Source organism: Gopherus evgoodei, chromosome 4, assembly GCF_007399415.2.
Source record: "Gopherus evgoodei ecotype Sinaloan lineage chromosome 4, rGopEvg1_v1.p, whole genome shotgun sequence".
Taxonomy (NCBI): domain Eukaryota; kingdom Metazoa; phylum Chordata; order Testudines; family Testudinidae; genus Gopherus; species Gopherus evgoodei.
The window spans coordinates 43,281,718-43,302,868 of NC_044325.1; the positions used below are offsets into that span (position 1 = coordinate 43,281,718).

The following is a 21,151-nucleotide window of genomic DNA, read 5'->3' on the forward strand; positions in this document are numbered from 1 at the left end:
GTCCATGGCCTCGGATTCACGGATTGATTCATTCACGTAGTCAGTCATTCACTCACTCACTCACTCAGTGTGCATGTGGGGACCCTCCTTCTCCAACGTCAGAGCAGCTGGGGGCTGGTTGAAGAGTCACTGGCGAGCGGAGCAGCGCAGGCAGCCCCGATGCTGCGAGCCCAGGGGGTCTGCACACGCGCTGCAAAGCCCGAGAGGGGCAAAGCCAAACTCCGCGCGGCGCTCCCAGGATCCTGAGGGGAGAGGAGGCGGGGGGGTTACGCTGGAGGGGCTCGCTCGGGGAAGCAAGGGGCACTTGGCGCAAGGAGGAAATGTGAATGGGAAGAGCGAGCGCTAGGATCCCAGCGCTAAAGACAAGGCTCCTCAAGGAGCGAGCTGCAAAGGGAAAGTCACTGCCACGGAGGAGAAGCAAAAAGGAGCCTGCCGCGAGCTCAGCCTCGAGGAGGCGAAACCTCCGGCGGCTGGGGGAAGCTTTGCAAAGGGAGAGAAGGGCAAAGAGTTTGCAGAACAAAGAGCGGGTCATCCTCGTTTGCAAAGCCGGGGGAGCGACCCAGCCTTCCTCTCCCCCAGCTCCATGAGAGGCAAGCGGGAGCCCTGCAAGGGACCAGAGGGGAGAGGTTTGCAGCAGAGGTAGCGTGGGACATGCAGCATCCGGGAGGAGAGAAGCGACTGGCTGAGCCCGAGAGGTGGAAACATTTGGAGGGAAACAGAGGAAAGTTTTGTATTGTCAGCAGTAGCCGCCTCCAGTTTGGGGCTGGGAGGGCCGCGGCCGCAGCGCGAATCCGAGCGCGTGGAGCCGTCTGATGCTGCGCCACTTTGATCTGCCAGGAGAGACTTTATTTGTCCTGATGTAAAAGGAGCATTTTCCCAGCTAAAGACAAAAAAAGGGGGGAGCCTCTGCCTTGGGAAAAACGAGCACCGGGCTCTGGAACTGCCTGAGGAAAATCACCAGCCCAAGTGACTCAAGGGGGTGGGTGGGGGGGGGAGAGGAGGAAAAGAAATCAGATTGCAAAAAGGATTAGAAAAGGGGGTGGGGGAGGTGAAGGCCTCTCCTTTCTTCTTTCCCCCTGCAAATCTTTTCAGAGTTATCCTTCAGCATCAGTGGCCCAGGCACCGGAGCCCAAGAAGGGCAGCTAAATCCAAACGTGATCAGCAAACTGCAAGAGAGATCAGAGGGCCAGACTCCCCCCCTCCCCCGGCCAGAGGAGAGTCCCCCGGAAGCCAGGGCACTGTCAGTAATCTTTCTCTCACACTCTGAGCGGCTCTGGGCCCTGCCAGGGACACAACAATACAGGAGCAGAAGGCTGGAAAGAGGATTGCAGTTTTCATCTGCAATTTTTGATCCTCCCTCTCCTATTCCTTCAGGGACTGATTTTATAATATTAGCAGGCTGGATTAGTAGGGAGGGGGGTGTGCCTGGCTGCTTGCCTTGTCTGTGAGTGGAGAGGTGGGTTAGTGGGGAGGGCGAAGGAAGAGATGTCTGGGATCAGAGGGAAAGTTGTGCTTATCCTAGGCTTCGTCTTTCTGACGACTCTTCTGGCGGAGGTGAGAGGGCTTCCCCTGAGGAAACAACGCACCAGCAGCCCCAGGGAGCAGGGTCACAAGCTGATGGAGGTAAGGCAACTGGCTGCTTGCTGCTCTGAGAGCAGAAGTGAGGCCCCGTGTTTAGTTCTTACTCTGGATACTGTTGAGGGGTGGGGGCGTAGATGCAGAAGAACAGAACAGGAGTGAAACCGGGGGGTGTTCTGATGAACCACCCCAACATGGCACATAAAGTGCTTCTAAAGAGATGGCACATGTGGTGGAAGCCCCTCACCCTCTGAGACATTTAAAAAGTCGCCTGGACAGAGCTCTAGAAAATCCAGTATCTGCCCCAGGAGCGGCTGGGTGAGGTAGGACTCTGTGGGGTCCCGTTTTGTTTTAGGTGCATGATTTTTCTTCAAAAGCCCAACTGCAGCTAGTTAAGTCTCAGCATATGGCAATGCCTCCCACCCTAAGGAGCTCTTCTCCAGCATCTCTGCGCATGAGGAAGGGGACATCACACCCTTGTATAGAGGTGAGGGCCCTTCCTGCTAAAACTGTGAGGACTCCCTTGAAGTTGGTCATGGCCAAGCTAATATGTAATTACATTACATATTATCCAAAATGCATCTGTGTATCCTGTCCACACCTGGTCCTACCGAAAGCTCTGAATGACACAATGGATAACAGCTGCCGCTTGAGAGAGGCAGGTTTTTAGTTTCCTCCTTGGCTTGGTTGGTTGTTTTTTTGCCCAGAAAGGACAGAGCTCCTTCCCCACTATCCCAAGGTGTATGATAGCCTGAGATCTCAGCCTTCCATGGGATGGGAGTAGGCAATGTGGTTTCAGACGCCTCAAGACTGAGGCTAAGTTTAATAATTCAATGCTCAGGAAGGTCTCTTGCCTCCAAAGGACAATATCTGTCACAAGAGAGGTGAGTCAAAGACCAAGGCAGGGTTTGTAGCTTGTCAGGAGCACAAATGTTTCACCACATTGGCATTAAATGCAGCAGATTGCGGCAACCTTGCCCCTGGAGGTGGAGACCATAATGGCTACAGGTTCCAGAATGTCACACTCCTTCTTGATTCAAATGGCCTGTGCTTGCATAGGAAGGAGCATGGCATGCTAGCTTCCGTATTTCCATATGCTGCACCACTCAAGCAGGGTAGACTTTAGCATGGGTTCATGGGTTCAACTGCACCCACAGAAATCAGGCCCAGATTAACCAAAATGCAATGATTTCTGTGGGTGCAAGGGCCTGCATTTCAGGTTTGGCCCAGCTGCTCCTCCATGATGACAGAGGGGCGGCCAGGCCACATTTGAGTGAGTGACATTGCAACCTGGCACACAGGGTCACAGCACCACTCAGGTTTGACACCTGCCATCAATAGTGTAGGGAACAACTTGTCCACCCTGACTGGACCCAGATCACACCTGTTGCTACTGCTGGCATTATCACACCAGGTCTGAGGTGACCTGTCAGGTGCAGAGCCCAGAGGGAGGGTCAGGGATACTGCTCCCACTGGTAGTAGGGCTGGAGCTCAAGGAGAGGTGGGAACAGGAGTGTCCTCCCCCCAGTCTCAGGCAGGGCAGAATCCACCTACTCCCACAGAGAGGGCAGCAACCTGACAGGGTTGAGCTCTGACAACCCCCATCCCCTCCCTCTAGTGCACCCATTGAATTGGGAGGCTACATCCACCCCTGCTCTCTGTAAAAGGTGAGGATGGCCAGGGGCTGCATTGTATTCCAGGTGCTATATTTTGCCTCTTCTTGTGACCGGAACTCATTGGCTCGACCTGTGTGTTGTCTTGCAAAGATTTCGACCAGCTAAGATAAATGGAAGGAAACCTTGACTCTACCCCTGTGGCTTCAAGACAGCAGTGACTAGTGGGCTTATAGGATATGGGATCAAAATGCATGGATGCCCACTGTGTGTTTGAGTGGGGGAGAGAGCAGTGGAATGGAAGCAAATCTATAGCAATCCTAGAGAAAAATGGCCCTTTAACAAACAAGGAGGGGAAACACAGTGACTTCTGTATGGCTGAACCAAACAACTCCCTTTTAAATTGATCTCTTAGCAGGAAAATGAAAAGGGGGTTAGACAATAAGGAAAAAAAATTCAATATTCACCTAGTGACTAAAGCTACTGATAAAAAACAGGTAAAAGGAATATGTGGAAAAACTGACTGGATATGAATTAGTAGGTCTGGGTAGTAGCAGCCCAGATAGTCATCAGTGATAGGCATCAGTATAAGAAGCTTGGTGGATAGATTTTAATCCCTGCGTGTCAGAGGGGTTGGCTGATGAGTTTACCGAATGACTGGCAGCTCTTTTTGAAATGTTACAGAGAAATGGAGATATACCTTATTGTTATTTATTACTAAAATGTGGTGCTTCTAGTCTAAAAAGAGTGATCCTGGCTGTTTCTGGCTGATCAATTGAACTTCACTCCTTAGTAAAATAGTGGGATAAATGTTGAGAGTGAATCTGAAAGCCACGGGAAGATAATTGAACCACAAGCACCAGAGAGCTTGGTTTTATCTTGGCCTAAATCATGCCAAATGGGTTGGATAGCTTTTTTTGATTGAATTACCAATGGATGAAGGGGGATTGCTCGAAATGTTATATCTAGACAATAATCTTACATTTATATTGTGCCTTTCCTGGGAAATTCTGCAAACATATATACCTGTATCAGTTTGCTCACTACAGAAATGCAGCCACCTCTTGGTGGAACATGGCTGTGTAATAGCATGCAGCCACACAAGAGCTGGAATTCTAGGCATGCATAATGTAAATTACCTGAGCTGCTGTTCAGCCAGGAGACTGTGGTTAACACCCAAACTCTTGCAGAAAAGTCATGGTATCTAGTAAAGCATTGGATATGGTACTTTATGGAATCTTACCTGAAAAGGCAAATTTGTAGGCCTTAATCAAAGGATAATGATAAAATGGCAATGTATGAAGTTGAGGGCGGTATCCAGTGGAGAACCCCAGAAATCTATGTTAGGCCCAGTTTTACTAATCCGCAAGCAAAAGGGGAGGAATAAATCAGCACAAATTTGTGAATGGTTCTGAATTAGGGAGTTTGCATGAATGCCCAGAGACCCATGTCTCCATATGTATTTGTACAGTGCTTAGTGCAACAGGTCTCAACTTGAGACTTGGGTTCTACTGAAGTTTTATATTGTATTTATACAAAACAGCTTAGGAGATAAGGCAAGAGATAAGATGGAGACACAGGCTTCCTAGGGGTCTACCAGTGCTTCTTGTCATGTCTGTGTGCCATGTAGACTGTAATGCCTTTGGGGCAGGGACTGTCTTCATTTGTGTTTTGTGCAGCAGAGGGAAGTTTGTTGACGCTTAGAAAATATTTCTAAATTGGATGTGTATAGTTATTCTTCTTGGAAGCCACTGAATGCGGGGTGAGAGCTGTAGAAAGCGGGTAGTGCTGAGAGACTTCTGCCGACGAGAGGGAACAGCAGATTGGGTGTATCAGCTTGCAAAGCAACAGGGTAGCAAAAATACCAGTGTGATTTTTGGGTTGTATACACAGATGGTTCATGTCACAGAGTTGACAGTCCCTATCTCGATGGCACCAGTGTGACCACGTCTGGAATATTGGTTACTTTTGGGGAAAGCCCTAGAGATGTGGATAGATTGGAGGAGAGGGCAGAGGTACAGAGAAGAACAACAGAAATGATCAAGCAAGGTGGATAAAAAATATGGTATTTTTTAGTTGAATACGTTGGTTTTTTTTTAAACCTATTTTCAGTTAAATATGAAATTGATAACCTATGATAAGGTATAAACTTACTTTAATAGTAGTAAATACCTTGAAATAAATAAAATATGCTTCATCAATGAGCCCTGCTCATCACATTGTAATGAGTTGAAGGGTGATGCTTCTTTAAAAATATACAGAATCGGTCAGAAAACATTAACTTTTGAGGTCAACTCAAGCTTTATAAATATGTGACAATGTCATGTAAGCAGCTGTGCTATTTTCAATCTTTCCAGTGGAGTGAATGCTGGTTTTTACATTTTTTCTAATGTAAGTACTTTTAGTTTCTGTTGTGCAGAAAAGCTTTGGCCTTTGTTCCTTTTGGTTTCAGTTTAGCAAGCAGAGGGAGAGAGAATATTTATTTAATTTGGCTGGTTCATTCAAAGTTGAGAAACCAACTAGGAGTTGAAAAAGCAGAAAAGCTTGTCTTGCTCTTCCAATCAATGAATAAAACCCAGCTGGAAGAAAATGAGATCTACTGATGCTAAAAACCTGAAGGATATGGGGACAGATTTTCAAAGGTGTATTTAGATGCTGATAGGTGCCTCGTCCACATGGGGGTTTTAAGGAATTTAGGCACCTAACTCCCATTGAAATTCCATGAGGTTCCTAAATACCGCTTGAAAATCTGGCCCATGGTAACCAGAAACAATCTGTCAGTTCCCTAATGCCAGTTAGAACATCCTTTGTTTAATAAATCAGTTAGTTTTAAATGCAAACGTGTTTTGATCAACTTTTTTCCCTATGTACCCAGCACATTTAAGGTTATTTTATTTACTGATAATAAACAATTTTAAAATGCCTTTTTGTGCATTTTTAATTGAATTCCAATTTCCATTCAAATACTGCTTGACACAAACCATGAGCAAAAAAAAAAGATCATCTAGTAAATAATAAATGCAGCATTTGCCATTTTCTATCATAATAAAAAAGTAAAAATTAAGACTGAATAAATATATATTAGGTTCATTTTTATTGTATACCTTTTCTTTAGGAAAATAACTAAAAAGTTCACATGTGAAGCAGGATTAAAAACAAAAATTTAAATCAAGGTTTCCTGCTTGCTAATTTAAATCATGATTAAAATCTGTGATTTAGTCAATCCAGGCTGTGAGCAAATAGGTGGAGTGATTGAGTTGTGAGGATGAATTCAAAGTCAAATTTTTATCACTAAATGGCGCCTATTTAGAGTGATCTGCGAGATATGACTACCAAGGGGAGAAAGGGATTATTTAGGGTGCTCCAAAGTGGTATAACAAGGTTTAATGGAATTAAAAGCAGGAAAAGAAAATATAGGCTGAGCCTGAGGGAAAATTTCCCAAGTTTCAGGAAAAGTGGAAATAGCAGAAGCCCCATGGCTTGGGACATTGAAACATGGATCGGAGCAAGCCCTGGAGAACACAGTGTAAGGAACAATCTCTCATTGATCTCTGTGTGGATGGACCAGACGGGACCCAACTGGGTTCCCCTAGCTTCATCTCTGCAGTGAAGCTGCTAGTGCCTTCTGGAAAACATTCCTTTTAACATCACTTTTGCTCTGAATAGCCCTATTTGTTTTGTTCTTCCCTCCTTCTTGTGACCAGGGATGGTTGAATAAAAACTGGATCTTACTTTCCTCGGAACCTATCTGCTCCTACTGCTGATTCCCAATCCTCTCTCTTACTGACATCTCAGGACTAGCTAATTGTGCTGCCACAGACGGTGGAGGATGGCTTCAGGTACAGAGTTGCAGGGGTGACAAGGGAACAGCTCCTCTGTCTTCCATGGTAACCCAGGGGAAAAGAACCCACAGACACGTGATGCAGGATCTGAGCAGGCCGAGTGTGCAGTGAGCTCCCCACAGGCCACAGCTGCTGCAGGCTGTGTCAGTGGCAGAGTCATTTTGCCTACGGATGTGCTTTTTACCTTTTCATTTCTTCAGCAATTAAGCGTTCTTGTCTCCGGCTTTGTCGTTGTCCGAGGTCGGATTTGTGGGTATAAAACGTGCACTGAAGCATCGTTCCACTCTGAAAGGGGCTCTTTGTGCACAGGAAGGTACTTTACCCTTTGTAGCAAATTTCCTTTTGAGACGTGCCAAATTATCTTAGTCAACAAAGTAAAAACCCTTCTGCCCTGGGGCTGGGTCAGGAGCAGAAACAATGAGGAGCCGGCTGTAGGGAAGTTACTGGATCAGGAGGTTTCTTCCCTTTTCGTAGAACAAATAGGCCTGTTGAGTTTCTATTGCAAAAATTAAAGGGGTGCCTGTAAAAGGCACATGTAAAGGGAATGGCTTAGACATGAATTGCTATACAGGGAGGAGCCATTTTCATGAGCTAGGTGCTTGTGTACCCTTTAGCAATGACTCTCGGCACATCTAGTTTGCTGGTTCAAATCCAGCTGCAGGTCAGCAGTGGCACATAGCCATTGTAGAATGCGTTGGCGGTGGGGGCAGAGTGGGACTGGGACAGGTAGCATACCTCAGTTTGGTTCCTAATGGAGGGGTGTCTGTATCTTGCCAGCCTTTCCCAGAGTTTGCCAAAGGCTGGCCTATGGAGACTGGTGTCCCCTCAAAATACATTCTCTCCAAAGTAGGTTGAAGCATATGATCAGGGTGGTGTGTGTGTGAGTGTGGAAAACCTGTCCTGCTGCTGCCCAGGTTGGACCTTTTCTGGGGATTAGAGGTCTCCTATCTGCTGTGGGGTCAGTTGGTATCCTTCACCATCACTAAAAACAGTTAAAGAGAGACCAATGTACTGCCAAAGTAGTCCTGGCGCCTGCTGGGAGCAGACTTATGGCTGGTCTTGAGATGTGGGGGTGGTAGTGGTTGTGCAGCTGGGTTGTAGTTGGTGCAGTGTGAAATCAAGCTGTTGCATTTAACACGTGGGATGTGTTTGGTTACTAGAGCTACTTGGGAAGTTTTCCTCCAATATTTGTTTGGTAAACAATGGCTCACTGATGCAACAGACATTTTCACCCAAAATTTTCTCTCTTAATTGAAAATGGAAAAAAACCCTTAATGGATTACAAGATATGCTTAAAGGACCAGCTGTCAGAATCCATTTTAGTGACTTGTTTGCTGTTGTTCAGTTCTTGCTTGCTCCAGGTGTCTAGTAACTTCCTGGGCTTTACTGAGAAGCTGAGAGGATGTCAGTGACTTCTGGAGCTAGGAGTCCAGAGATATGGTGGTCTATTTGCCTCCCTGTCCCAGGTGGCTCATGGTGTGAAGGGAAGCAATATTTCCTGGGCTATTGGTTGTTTTATTTAGTCTCCAGGGGAAGGATAAAGTTTAAAGGGAACAAAATGTTGTAAATTTCCTCTTGCTTATTGGCAGACTGCCCCTGCACTGAGACAGCAAGAGGGGGCAACAGAAAGGCTGGATGGAGTTAGTGTTTGTTGAGAAGAGGAAGGGAGCCGTGATCTTGACTTGGGTTATAAGGTGTTAGCTGACACATTCTAGCGAAGGGCACGTCTGCACTGCAATCAGCGTTGCAATTGCAGCGTGGACCTGTGCTAGCTTTAATCTAGCTAGCGAAGCTAAAAATAACAGTGACGTTGCGGTGGTATGGACTTCAGCATGGGCTGTACAAACTCACCTGGAACTGTGAGACATACTTGTGTTCCTAGCCTGCATCAGGGTCCATGCATTGAGTCTTGACTGCTATTTTTTGCCATGTTAGTTCGATCAAGGCTAGCTCTGTTATGGCTACACAAACTGCAATCACGCCTCCAATGGCAGTGTAGACATACCTAGGGCCTGGTCTAGACTAGGATTTAAGATCTGATTTGGCATGTGTTTGTATGCTAATGCATACATTTGAAAGTCTAGTATATGCCCAGCTTTAGCACATGCTACATAGGGGGAGCCTAGGCTTTAGGTTCACCAGTATGGCATACATCAGAAACCTACACTGCCTTGCCTACCCTAAACTTTTCAAACATGATCGATAGCATGTGTTCGCTGTCATATGCTCACCCCCAGCCTCGACGGGTTTAACATGTTCTAGAACTCTAGTGTAGACAAGGGAGTGGAGACATTTAACACTTAGCTGGTTGTGTTGAAGCCTGTCAGGGAGCTATGAGATAAAGTGCAAATGTTTGTGGAGCAGCCAGCTATGGTGACCAGATGTCCTGATTTTTGGGTCTTTTTCTTATATAGGCTCCTATTATTCCCCACCCCCGTCCTGATTTTTCACATTTGCGTCTGGTCACCCTACAGCCAGCTAGTCTATACAAATGTGTGCGCATGAGGGGAGAGAGTGGGAGGGACAGAAGGCTGCGCTGTGGGGAGAGAGGAGTATTTCAGTCATTCCTGATCACCCCCACGATTAAATTACCCTCAGCCTTGCCTTTCCCTTTCGTCAAATTCCCAGTCATTACCCAGCTCTCCCTCATTGTGGTGGAGCCCAAGGTCGGCGTCTCCCTGCTTGGTTTCCCTGTAATATGTTGCTAAAATCTGCTTCTCTATTTTTAGCTGCATGTTCCCAGGGCGCAGGCAGCCTCCTCACTAATAACCCAGAGGACACCAGGTGCAGAGCGCTGTGCAATGTCTTCAGCGAGATGAGATTTTGTGCAGATGTCTTAAGCTCACATCTGCTCTCCCTCTCCCACCCCTAACACCCTTCCGCTTCCCAGAGAGACTGTGGCTGCATTACATAGCAAAGCTGACTCCTCTCTCAAGGGAGGAGGCAACCAATAGTCTATCCCAGGATGTGTAAGTAGGGGGTGTCCCAGGGGATTCCTGGGTGGAATGTGATGTGGGGATGCACTCAGTGATTAATTTGCAGTGACAGAGATGCCGAGGCTATGAACTGCCAACCCTAGAAGCACTGGATGCACTGCACTTCTGGAACTAGGGTGGGGGCATGTTATTTGCAGTTGTACTTCATCAGTTGATTGCACAGGGCTTGCAGGAGGGTTTTGTCTTCCTCTACAGCAGTGAATGGGGCTCACGGTAACAAGCATGGGTGTGCAGTGAACACTGGGGAATCTTGAACTTCCTTTTCTAGGTCCCTCTACATTCAGAAAATGCTGATACACTAACTAGCAAAGTGTCAGGGGAGACGCCACTACAGGCCAGAACCCCCAGATGATCCTGTCCTATATCTTGTACATTGTTATAAAGGGAAACTCCTCCAGAGAGGGAAGGCAGTGGGTGTTATGGGGGAAATGGGTTCTATGGACGTCAGTCGCCCCAACGACCTCTCTGTAAATGCCCCTTTGCAGTCTCCCCACCTCTTAGTTTTCTTCACACCTGTAAATAGCATTCTGAGGGCTGGACAGAGTTGTTTAGGCCTAACATATGAGTGTTGCTGTTTTGAAAGGGTTTTGCAAAACTGACTATGAGCAGAAATGACTTCAGCAGGTTGTTTGAAAATGTGGCAAAAGAGCCAGTAAGCAAGAGTCTAAAATCAAAATCTGAAATTTCTCATGACACCCCAGTCCTCTGGTCCTGAGCTGGGTCCAGCAGTAGGGGGGGGGTGTGTGGCTTCCCTGGAGTCTGTGCGTTCCAGTCTCTGGCATAAATTAAAGCAGCTCTAAGGACTGCTCTAATATACAGCTGCCCAGACTAGCATAGTGTACTCCAGCGATACCTTGCTGTAATTCTTGGCAAACCCCTGTGCCATAGGCTGCGGTCTGCTCTGCCAGCGCTACCTAGCCTGGGGAAGCCCCCAGGGTCAGAGGAATTCCCAAGTGGCTGTTTGCACTGGTTTTATGGCAATGGCATGCTGACAAAGCCTGTGTATGGGGCCATGTATCCCAAAACCGGGCTTTGGGCTGTGAAGCATCCAGCACCGCATGGATGTAATTTAAATGCCAATGTTAAAACCATAAATGAAAAGGCTTCCTGTGAGGGGTGGTGTTTTTGTTTTTTATGACTTTGGAAAGAGTAATTTAGCCTCTCCACCCCTCTGCAAAGTGGCTCAATATCACTATCTCCATTTTACCAATAAGGCTCAGAGAGGAAAGGTGACAGAGGAGGTAGTGACAGAGCTGGAATTAGGGATTCAGGGGATCTGGCTTCTATTCCTGACCCTGCCACATATTTCCTGGGGGACCTTGGGCAAGTCACTTGACCCCCCTGAAGCTCAGCTTCCTCTCTGTGAAGTGGCAGGTGAAGATAAATGAATTCCTTTTTGTGAGGCACTCAGACATTGGAGAAGAATGTCATTGAATAGCCTATGAATAAATTAAATCTGTTTAAATAGACTAGATTCTGAGGGAAGGTTTTTTCTCCCTCTGTGGCCCCTGCACAGCACTGTGCAGATATACAGGGGTTATAGAAGTTCTAGGGTTGCCAACCCTACTGGTTTTGCTGGGAGTCTCCCAGAATCAGCCCAATTCCAGGAGATAGAGCCCATCTCCTGGAGGCTACTGAAGCCAGACCGGTAGATTTCAGGCCGCTAAAAGTCCAGCAGTGCAGCAGGGCTAAGGCAGGCTTCCTGCCAGCCCTGACTCTGCGCTGCTCCCAGAAGCAGCCGGCACATCTCTGCAGCCCCTGGGGGGGGGGTGCAGGGGTCTCCATGCACTGCCCCTACCCCGAGCACCGACTCCACAGCTCCCGTTGGCCAGGAACTGTGGTCAGTGGGAGCTGTGGGGGTGTTGCCTGCAGGCAGGGGCAGTGCACAGAGCCCCTTGCCCCCGCCCCCAGGAGCTGCAGGGATGTGTTGTGCCGCTTCCTGGAGCAGCACAGGGATGGGGCAGGCAGGGAGCCTGCCTTAGCCCTGCTGTGCCACCAACTGGGAGCCACCCAAGGTAAGCGCTGCCAGGTCGGAGCCCGCACCCCTCACCCCCTCCTGCACTCCAACCCCTGCCAAGCCCTGAGATCCCCTCCCAGAGCCCACACCCCCTCCTGCACCCCAACCCCCTGCCCCAGGCTCTGCCTGGAGCCCTCTCCCACACCCCAAACCCCTTGGCCCCAGCCCAGAGCCCACACCCCATCCTGAACCCCAACCCCCTGCCTCAGCCTGGTAAAAGTGAGTGAGGGTGGGGGAAAGTGAGTGACAGAGGGAGGGGGGATGGAGTGACTGGGGAGGGGCCTTGGGGAAAGGGCAGGGCAATGGTGTTTGGGTTTGTGTGATTAGACAGTTGGCAGCTCTATATGGAAGCCCTGTCTTTGGCCAGGGGAGAATCCCCCTGGCACAGGCACTGCTCAAGACAGCCATAGGTCTGCTGTCAAGCCCCAACATAGGGGGCATGCCTAGGGTGATCAGCTGTCCCATTTTTAAAGGGACAGTCTCGTATTTAAGCCCTCCTGCAAGTGTCCTGATTTTTTCTTAAAAATGGGCAGATTGTCCCATATTTTCTGTCTCACCACCATAAGTCCTGGTGGGTCCTGCTGCTGGCTGAATTCTGATTGCCAGCCCACCAGTGGTGAGTGGAGGGGCCAGTGGCTGATGATGGGGGTTGATGTGCGTGGCTGGTGGCGGGGGAAAGCTGCAGCACACGGGGCCAGCTGCTCCCCTTGCTGGTCCATCAGCACAGCCCCCCTGCATTTCAGTTCTCAGCCAGCAGGGCCCCATCCCCTCATCCTGTTTCCAGCCAGAGCTGGCTGCACGCTGTGGTGGCTGGTGAGTGTGTGCAGGTGTCAGGTGGCAGCCAGTTACATGTCGCCTCTACTGCCCACCCATTGGCCCTTTACGTGCTCCCCCTCTCGCTGTCATCTCCCTCCTTTGCCCCTTCATCACCACCCCACCCTCAGCCCCACTTCTCCTCCATATCCCCCCCGCCGGGGCGCATCCTGCTTGCAGCGCTGTGCAGAGAACCAGCCCCTGATCAGAGCACTCAGCTCACCAACAGCCTGGCCAGCAGGCTCCTTCCTTTCCCCTCTGCCTCTGGCTGGGCTGGTGCCCTGCTAAAGCCCAAGACCCTCCGTCCAGGGCACTGGCCAGGAGGAGCTGAGCCCTGCATGTGCCAAAGCCCCACACAGCGCTGGCACAGGGAACCTTCTCCACCCCTCAGCTAAGCTCTGGAGTGTGTGTGGGGGGAGCAGTTTCCAGCCTGTTCACTCTCCAAACCTGCAGACTCCAAAGTAGCCCCCAGGGAAGGGGCTTAACATCCTCGTCAACCGCCCCTGCCTCCTGCCCTGGGTCATACCCCCAGGAGCGTAGGGGTACTCTGTCCCCTAGGCGCCCTCCCCTGCTGAGCCACCTCTCTAGCCGGGTTCCCTGAAGCCCCTGCAGTCAGGTTCCCTGGGCCCTGGTGCACAATGTGTCCTTAGGGCTTAACCCCTTCCTGCCCGTGCTGTAGCCGGGGGATAGGAGGCGGCTCAGTTATGTCAGTGTCCAGCAGCAGCCTGGAAGTGTTAGCTGCCTTTCCATACTGTGCGGGTAAGAAGGAACAAGCTGCTTCCAGCCACACGGAAGTGGGATGAGCTGTCAAGGGTCTGGGAGGGGGAGTCCCTATTGCTGGGAAGATGCAGCTGTGCCATCTAGCTGCGGAGGATGATTTTACTGGAATTAAACAGACCCATGTAAGGAAGGGATCAGGTGCCTGGTGACAGCTCTATGCCCCCTGCAAGTCAGGGAGATGCTAGGTGCTCCTCTATGGATCCTTCCATATCTAGGGTGCGTAATTGCTATGAATGGAGCCAGCTCAAGCAATCAGTTTCCTGAAATGCTTTTGATTTAAAGTGCTTAATGATGGATTTACATAGCAATTGTTTTTATTTGTTTTCAGTTTCCCCACAAGAGGTGTCAGACCCACAGCTGTGATAGTGATGGCTCTTTGGGCAGCCTAATCCCTTGGCCTTGTGTTCCACCTCCTGCTGCATCCTCTCAGCAGCCCCCGAACCTGGCTCCCGAAGGCCAGAGTGTGTAAGCAGGGGAGAAGCAGGCTGGATTTCCAGCCAGAGCTGAGTTCCCAGCTTTCTGCTTGTTGTGGGTTTTGATCCCACTGGGAAGTGTCTGTGGTTTGTAGCTTGTGATGTTTGCTGGCAGCTCTTGGGCGGCTGGGGTTACATCACTCATTGCTGCTACTGAGGGATGAGTCTGCGGCTTGGCCCCGCTGCCAGTTTCCCCCAGTGCATCCAAAGCCATCCCTCTGGGATAGGGAAATAGACATGCCTTACATTCTATTGCCTGCTGTACCATCCCCTCTTGATTCCCATTGCAACACATTGCCACAGATTAGGGGAGCCAGGGAGGTTGTCTTTGATCTGCTCTCCTTGATTTCAGTCTAAAAAATCCATCCAGACACCTTGATGGGATCCATGAGCTATCCAGTGTTACTCAGATGGGGCGCGTGTGGGATGAGGGCTCTTGTTTGGCTTCTTTTCTTTCTTTCACAGCTTTGCATAAGTTGAAAAGCTAAGGAAGCAGCAGCTGGAGCCATTGATGGGGTACCTTGTGCAAGCTAACAAACGTATATCATTAACTGGAACAAGTTAATGGTTACTAAAGCACATGGGTTTTATAGCTGGAACAAGTTAACAGCAATTCAGTCCCATGCATTAAGAGCTTATGTGTATTACAGCTTAACTATGTTAACAGAAAACATGTGCCCTAACACTAGAATTTGCCTGTCTGGGCGGGTATGTCTCTTTGTGTCCACCTGTCTCTGTCTCTGATCTAGATCTGGCTACATGTAGCTTGTACTGTGTACTCCGATGCATATTCTGAGTGTCTTTCTGTCCTAGTAGCACGAGGGCAGTAAAACTACAGTAGCAGTGGTGTGGGGCTGCCTGCAGTGGGCACCAGCTGTCTTGTCAGACTCCAGTTTCCAATGGATTTTTCCTTGAACTGTGACATTTATGCAAAACCTATCAGTGTCAGGACAAAAAGTGCCAGTAACTCTGAAGAAGCTGCTTGGGACAGTTTTGTGCTTCAGCTGCTGAAGAAGTAGTCTCCCTTGCTCTGTTTTGTGCTGTATTTATGTGGGAAGCAGAGGGATCTTTATTGGGAGTCACACTGGTGGAAGTCACCATTAGAACACTTCTCAGAAACTTTTGGATGGGATCTTAGGCTGGGTAAGTCATTGGATTTGGACTCAAGAGATCCAAAGTCAATTCCTGACTCAACCACAGATTTCCTATGTGACCTTGCACAAGCCACCCAATCTACCCTGGGCCTGACTTTCCCATCTCTAAAATGGGACTAGTGCTTCACTACCTTACTGGTGTTTTGTGAAAGTAAAATCTGCTAATGGTTGTGAGGCACTTTGGATACTACAATGATGAGCACTAGATCAGTGCAGAGAGAGATTTTAAAAATCTGCTCTTGTCTGGCTTTGCTTGGATATTAAAGATCCCAGGGCACATTTGGTGTGAAAAGTGGGTTGGCTTTGGTCTCTATAGCCAAAATTCCTCACCTAATTTTGTGCAGTGTTGCTTTGTGTTGGCTGTTGTCCTCCATCCCAAATGCAACTGGGTGTCAAAGGTGGTGTGCGTACAGGCTTTGGGAAGTACTTTGGGGTGAAAGGCTTTGGGAATGTGAAAATAAACGTGAAATAAGATGAATCTACTGATCCCAATACCTGTCGCTCCCATTTCAAGGCAGATGAAATAATATTAAGAGGAGAGAATGACGCCATGTTATCCAGGATGTCTTGATAAACCTAGGACTGCAAGTGTTAAAATATAATAGTGGGCCACACAATCCTGTAGATTGTTGCAAGCTTCTGTTGGTCTGTTATATCCAGGCTCTTATAACTCCAGCATTGTATCTGAGTAACAGATCTGTTCTGGAATGAGTTACAGGATCTCCAGGATCAGGTTAAAGGGGCTTGCTCAGGTCCTTAGTCAAAAACAAATTGCATGTGTAATATGATCCTTCTTAGGGAGGGTAAGCTAGTGGTTAAAGCAGGGGATGGGGAGTCAAGTGATCTGAGTACTGTTTTTAACTGTAATCCTGATTCTCTGTGTCACTTTGGCCAAGTCACTCATTGCCCTGAGGAAGGATTCACTTCCTTTTTACAGCCTGGTCATCTACACATGAAGGATTCACCATAAGAGAGGGCAGGCACTTGTACTGGAGCGCCCCAGGTCTGGGACTCCATAGGCTCCTCCAATGGAGGTTATTTGGACGATGCATGGAATCGCCATACTCCTCAGCTACCCAAACCATGCGCTGCCCACTTGGGGTCTGTTCTAGCCCCACTCCTTGTGGTGGGGAAGTTGTGGCTGGTTTTTGTACCAAGGTGTATGACAGGGCAGACTCTCTGGAGTAAATCCTGGTATTTCTATTGTAAACATAGTGAATCCACCACCGAAAAATTTCCAGAAAGAGTTACTTAATGTAGGTATTTAATGTAAACAAAGGGGTTCTTGTGCCTCATCTGCTCTCTTGAGCACTGCTTTAGGTGGAGGACTTGAGAGCAAACTGCAAATTGTTTCTGGAACAGGTTGGTGCTGGCTGCACTCTGTGGTGGAAGTCATCCCAGGTGCGCGTGGGGTGCAGGGTTAATATGGTTATTATAGAAGAGCTACTGCTGCCTGCTCTTCACACTGAGCTCCAGCACCAGGCTAACTCCCAGCAGTGCTTGGGTTGCACTATCACTCTGCAAACTGATCTTGAATAAGAGCTCTCCTGTACTGCTTTGCTCTGTCCCTGCAGTCACTCACCAGGTACCCCCAACCAAGCTAAACTAGCATGTGAAACACAACTTCAGCCACCTTGTACACTTTTGTTCTAAGTAAACACTGGCTGGGTGGAGGAGATCAAGTTTCTTCTCACGCTCATGGAATGTTCCGTTTCTTGGCTCTGACATCCCAAGCGTCTCATATGTAAACCATCAGAGCACGAAGTCCCTCAGTTCCTAACTAGCTGGTCCTGGGAATTTTGTGAGAACTGTTGTTTAAATGAAATTTGAGGCTACAGGCAGCAAGTTCTTTGGGGCAGGTGCTGTCTTTTTGTTTTGTGTTTATACAGCACCTGGCACAATGGGATCATGGTCCACGACTGGGGTGCCTTGGCACTAGTGCAATACAAATTATTATTATTATTATTTATCAGAGGTTCCTATGAGGATGCTGTTGAAACACTGCCCCAGCCAACCCAGCAGGCGAAATAGTGACAATGAATGTGTTTCATCCTCAGAGCATTTTGCAGTCATTACAGGTGAGCTGCAAAGCAAAGAGGAAATGAGAAGCTCGTGCCCTTTGTGATTTCTTTGTAAAGAGGAAAGATCCTCTGGTGTTTCTAGTCTGAGGCGCTGTGTCTTCATCCATTTACTCCTGGGGGAATTCTGTGCCACTGCAGATGGGCAAAATTTATGTCCCCCACAGATTTCTTTGCTTCCCCACAGAAAAATGACTTTCTGACAGGGAAGCCACAAGAGTGGTCATGCAACCTCCCCACCAGCAGTATGTTTTGGATGCCTAGGACAGCTGACAGAGAGGTAAATCACTGTGGGGCAGGGGGTGGGACTGGGAAGTCATGGCTGGTGGCTCTGACCCTGCAGCAGGCTCAGTTGCTAGTCCCGACTGGGCTGGGGAGGATGGGACTTCCTCCTTCCCTGCACAGCATCCGGGAGCATGTTAGACCTACCCCCAGATTTCTCCCCTGACTGTAGGAAGCTCTACAAACTCTCCCTCCCCTTGCTTCCCTCCCGTGCTTCCTGCACCTATCACTCCTCAGCAGGACCGGCGCTAGAGGTTTGAGCGCCCTAGGCGGACGGCAATTTCGCTGCCCCGCGCGCTGGTCCGCGGCTCCGGGGGAGCTGCCACAGTGATGCCTGTGAGCGGTCCACTGGAGCCGCGCGAGCAGCTGACCGTCCGCAGGCAGGGCCAGTGAAACGATATTTTGCGCCCTAGGTGAAACTTCCACCTTGCGCCCTCTGCCGCCACCCCTCCCCCCAGAGCACTGGTTATTATAAACTTTCAAAAATGAATACTGCATAATGTGGCATTGGTCATTAGAATTAATACATATTCTGCTTGAAAATTTATTAATTTCATTAATTAGCCTACATATTTAATGAAAATAATTGAATAACCTGACAGGGTGTGGGGCTGGCTGGCTCTGGGCAGGGCAGGAGATGCGAAGCTGGTTGGAGATGAAGTGTGAGGTTGGCTGGAGACAGGGGGTGCGGGACTGGCTGCGTGCAGGGCAGGGGGTGTGGGGCTGGCTGCAGGCAGGGCAGGGGCTGCAGCAGGGGCTGGATGGAGACAGGTGGTGTGGGGCTGGCTATGGACAGGGCAAGGAGTGCAGCAGGGGCTGGCTGCATGCAGGGCAGGGAGTGAGGGGCTGGCTGTGGGCAGGGCAGGGGGTGTGGGGTGGCTGGAGACAGGAGGAGTGGGGCTGGCTGTGGGCAGGGCAGGAGGTGTGGGGCTGGCTGCAGGCAGGGCAGAGGGTGCAGCAGGGGCTGGCTGCGGGCAGGGCAGGGGATGTGGGGCTGGTTGAGGCAGGGAAGGCGGTGCGGGGCTGGCTGCAGGCAGGGCAGGGGGTGAGGGGCTGGCTGGATACAGGGGTGTGGAGCTGGCTAGAGACAGGGCAGGGGGTGTGAGGCTGGCTGTGGGCAGGGCAGGGGGTGCAGCAGGGGTGGCTGCAGGTAGGGCAGGGGGTGAGGGGCTGGCTGGAGGCAGGGGAAGGGGTGTGGGGCTGACTAGAGGCAGGGCAGGGGATGAGGGGTTGGCTGCAGTCAGGACAAGGGGTTCAGCTGCCATGGATGGAGCTGGAGCACAAAGAGCAGCTGCAGAAGGAAGAGCTGTTGGACAGAAGCTTCTGTGAGGAACCGGCTCTGTCCCATGGAGAGGTACCACTGCGGGATCTGTGGGATCTGCATTTTAAATAGCAGTGGGGACGCCCCTGCAGCCCCTTGCCCTCTCAGCCTCCTGGGCACTGGCTGTCTGCGGCTCACTCCCTAGGGGCTCACCCTGCCCTGCTCCTCTTGCCCCCAGTCCCTCATTAGGCCTGGGTGCACGGAAAGCATGCAACATATCTTTGTACTGTGTTAATGACTCCTGAACTGGTGGGGGCTATGTCTAATTGCTGCCACTATCTCTTTCTTTGCTGGGCAATTAGATGACAATTAACTTGGAATAGCCCAGAGGGGTCAGAGTAGAGAAGGAGGGAGGAGAGACCTTTAGGTTTCAGTTCTGTGCAAAGCCGGTTAACTTTTCTTTTCAGCTGCCTATAAACAAACCTAGTAGAGAAAAGAGTTTCTTCCCCACATCCCCTCCCCCGAAAAATCGGTTATGATTTTAATGGATCCAGAAGCAAAATAATTCTGTAATCAAAAAGACAAGTTTCCTGCTTTCCCTTCCACAAAGATCTATTTCCAACCCAGGTAACTTATTATTTATTATCTGTAGTAACTATGTTCTCGCGTTTGAATGATACACTGTAGTGGTGTCGGAGTTCTTTGGAAATCCCTCAGCTCTTTTGCGGTGTTGGGAGTGAATGCTAGACCCTCGGTTAATTACTTTTACCTTACTTCACATGCCCATCTTTTGGCCATTAATTTTTGAAGTTAAATTAGATTTTCAAAACCCAGCTTTAAAATGATGTTCATGCCGACAATTGCAATTTAATTGTCCAAACGGGGAAATTGATGCCTTGAAATTATGGGATCTAATTTTAAAATTGTATTAAAAATGTGGCAGTATAAAGGGGAAATATTTTAAAAGGTTTTACCAGCATCCCCATTACTGTTACCCAGGAGTCTGCTTCAAGCAGTAACACAGGAGGGAGAGGGCAATGGACAGATTAGTGTTCAGTGGTACTTCAAACAAAAAGACATTTACTCTTAAATTTTCTCATTGATGCCTAATTGACGATCTAATAGCATGTATCAAGTACATCAAAACTTCGCTGAATAAGCTTGTTAGCATTTCTAAGGGGGACACTGAACATTCCAAACAGTGATAAGGTTTCTTATCAGCCATACTTCAACCCTCCCCTCACCCCCCACTATGCCCTGATTGGGCAGGTAGGCAGCTCCACTGCCACAGTGGTGCCTGCTGAGGGTCCGGTGCTCCGCGGCTCCGGTGGAGCTGCCGCAGTGGTGCCTGCAGGAGGTCCACTGGAGCCGCGCGAGCAGCCGATCATCCGCAGGCACGACTGCGGCAGCTCCACGGGAGCTGCCTGTCGCCCCCTCCGGGCACCCTGGACTGCGGGCTGCCGCGGCGGCGCCCTGACCCAGGGGACCCCCTGGACTGCGGGCTGCCGCGGCGGCGCCCTGACCCAGGGGACCCCCTGGACTGCGGGCTGCCGCGGCGGCGCCCTGACCCAGGGGACCCCCTGGACTGCGGGCTGCCGCGGCGGCGCCCTGACCCAGGGGACAACCTGGGCTGCGGGCTGCCGCCGGCAGCTCAGACTCCCTCTCTGTCCCAGCAGCAGTGGCTGCTCAACCGTTTAAAAAATAATTTGAGGGCGCCCCTCAAATCTCGGCACCCTAGGCAACCGCCTAGTCCGTCTAAATGGTTGCACCGGCCCTGTCCGCAGGCACAACTGCGGCAGCTCCACCAGAGCCGCCTGCTGCCCCCTCTAGCAAAACAGCGCCCACCATTTATTCTGGCGCCCTAGGCGATTGCCTAGGCTGCCTAAATGGTAGCGCTGGCCCTACTCCTCAGCTGCAGGGGGAAGGATTGCTGTACAGGGAGCTGCTTCCTTATCCGCCCAACCCCTGTCCATCCTGACCCCCTAATACCAGACCCCCCTGCACTCAGAACCCACCGATGAGCCCCACTCCCGCTGCACCTGGGCTTCCCTGACAAGCCACGTGCATCTGGATCCCCACCCTACTGAGCCCCAACCAGCTGCACTTGGATCCCCACCCCACTGAGCCCCATTTCCCCAGCATCTGAACCCCCTGTCGTGCCCGCACACCCAGACCCCTCTGCCTGGCACTATACTCCTCACACCCAGACCTTGCCCTGCTGAGCCCCAGTCACCTTCACCTGGACCCCCCCCTGCAGAGTCCAA

General features: G+C 50.0%; 1 protein-coding gene across 1 annotated transcript in view; it reads left to right on the plus strand.

Annotated features, from left to right (window-relative positions):
* The first annotated feature begins 321 nt into the window (after positions 1 to 321).
* The window catches only part of ISM2 (isthmin 2), a 50,385-nt gene continuing 29,555 nt past the window's right edge, over positions 322 to 21,151 (plus strand). Inside the window, exon 1 of the mRNA XM_030559027.1 lies at positions 322 to 1,623. Coding sequence (XP_030414887.1) covers positions 1,486 to 1,623 — 138 coding nt within the window. The 5' untranslated portion in view covers positions 322 to 1,485. The remainder of the gene's footprint in view (positions 1,624 to 21,151) is intronic.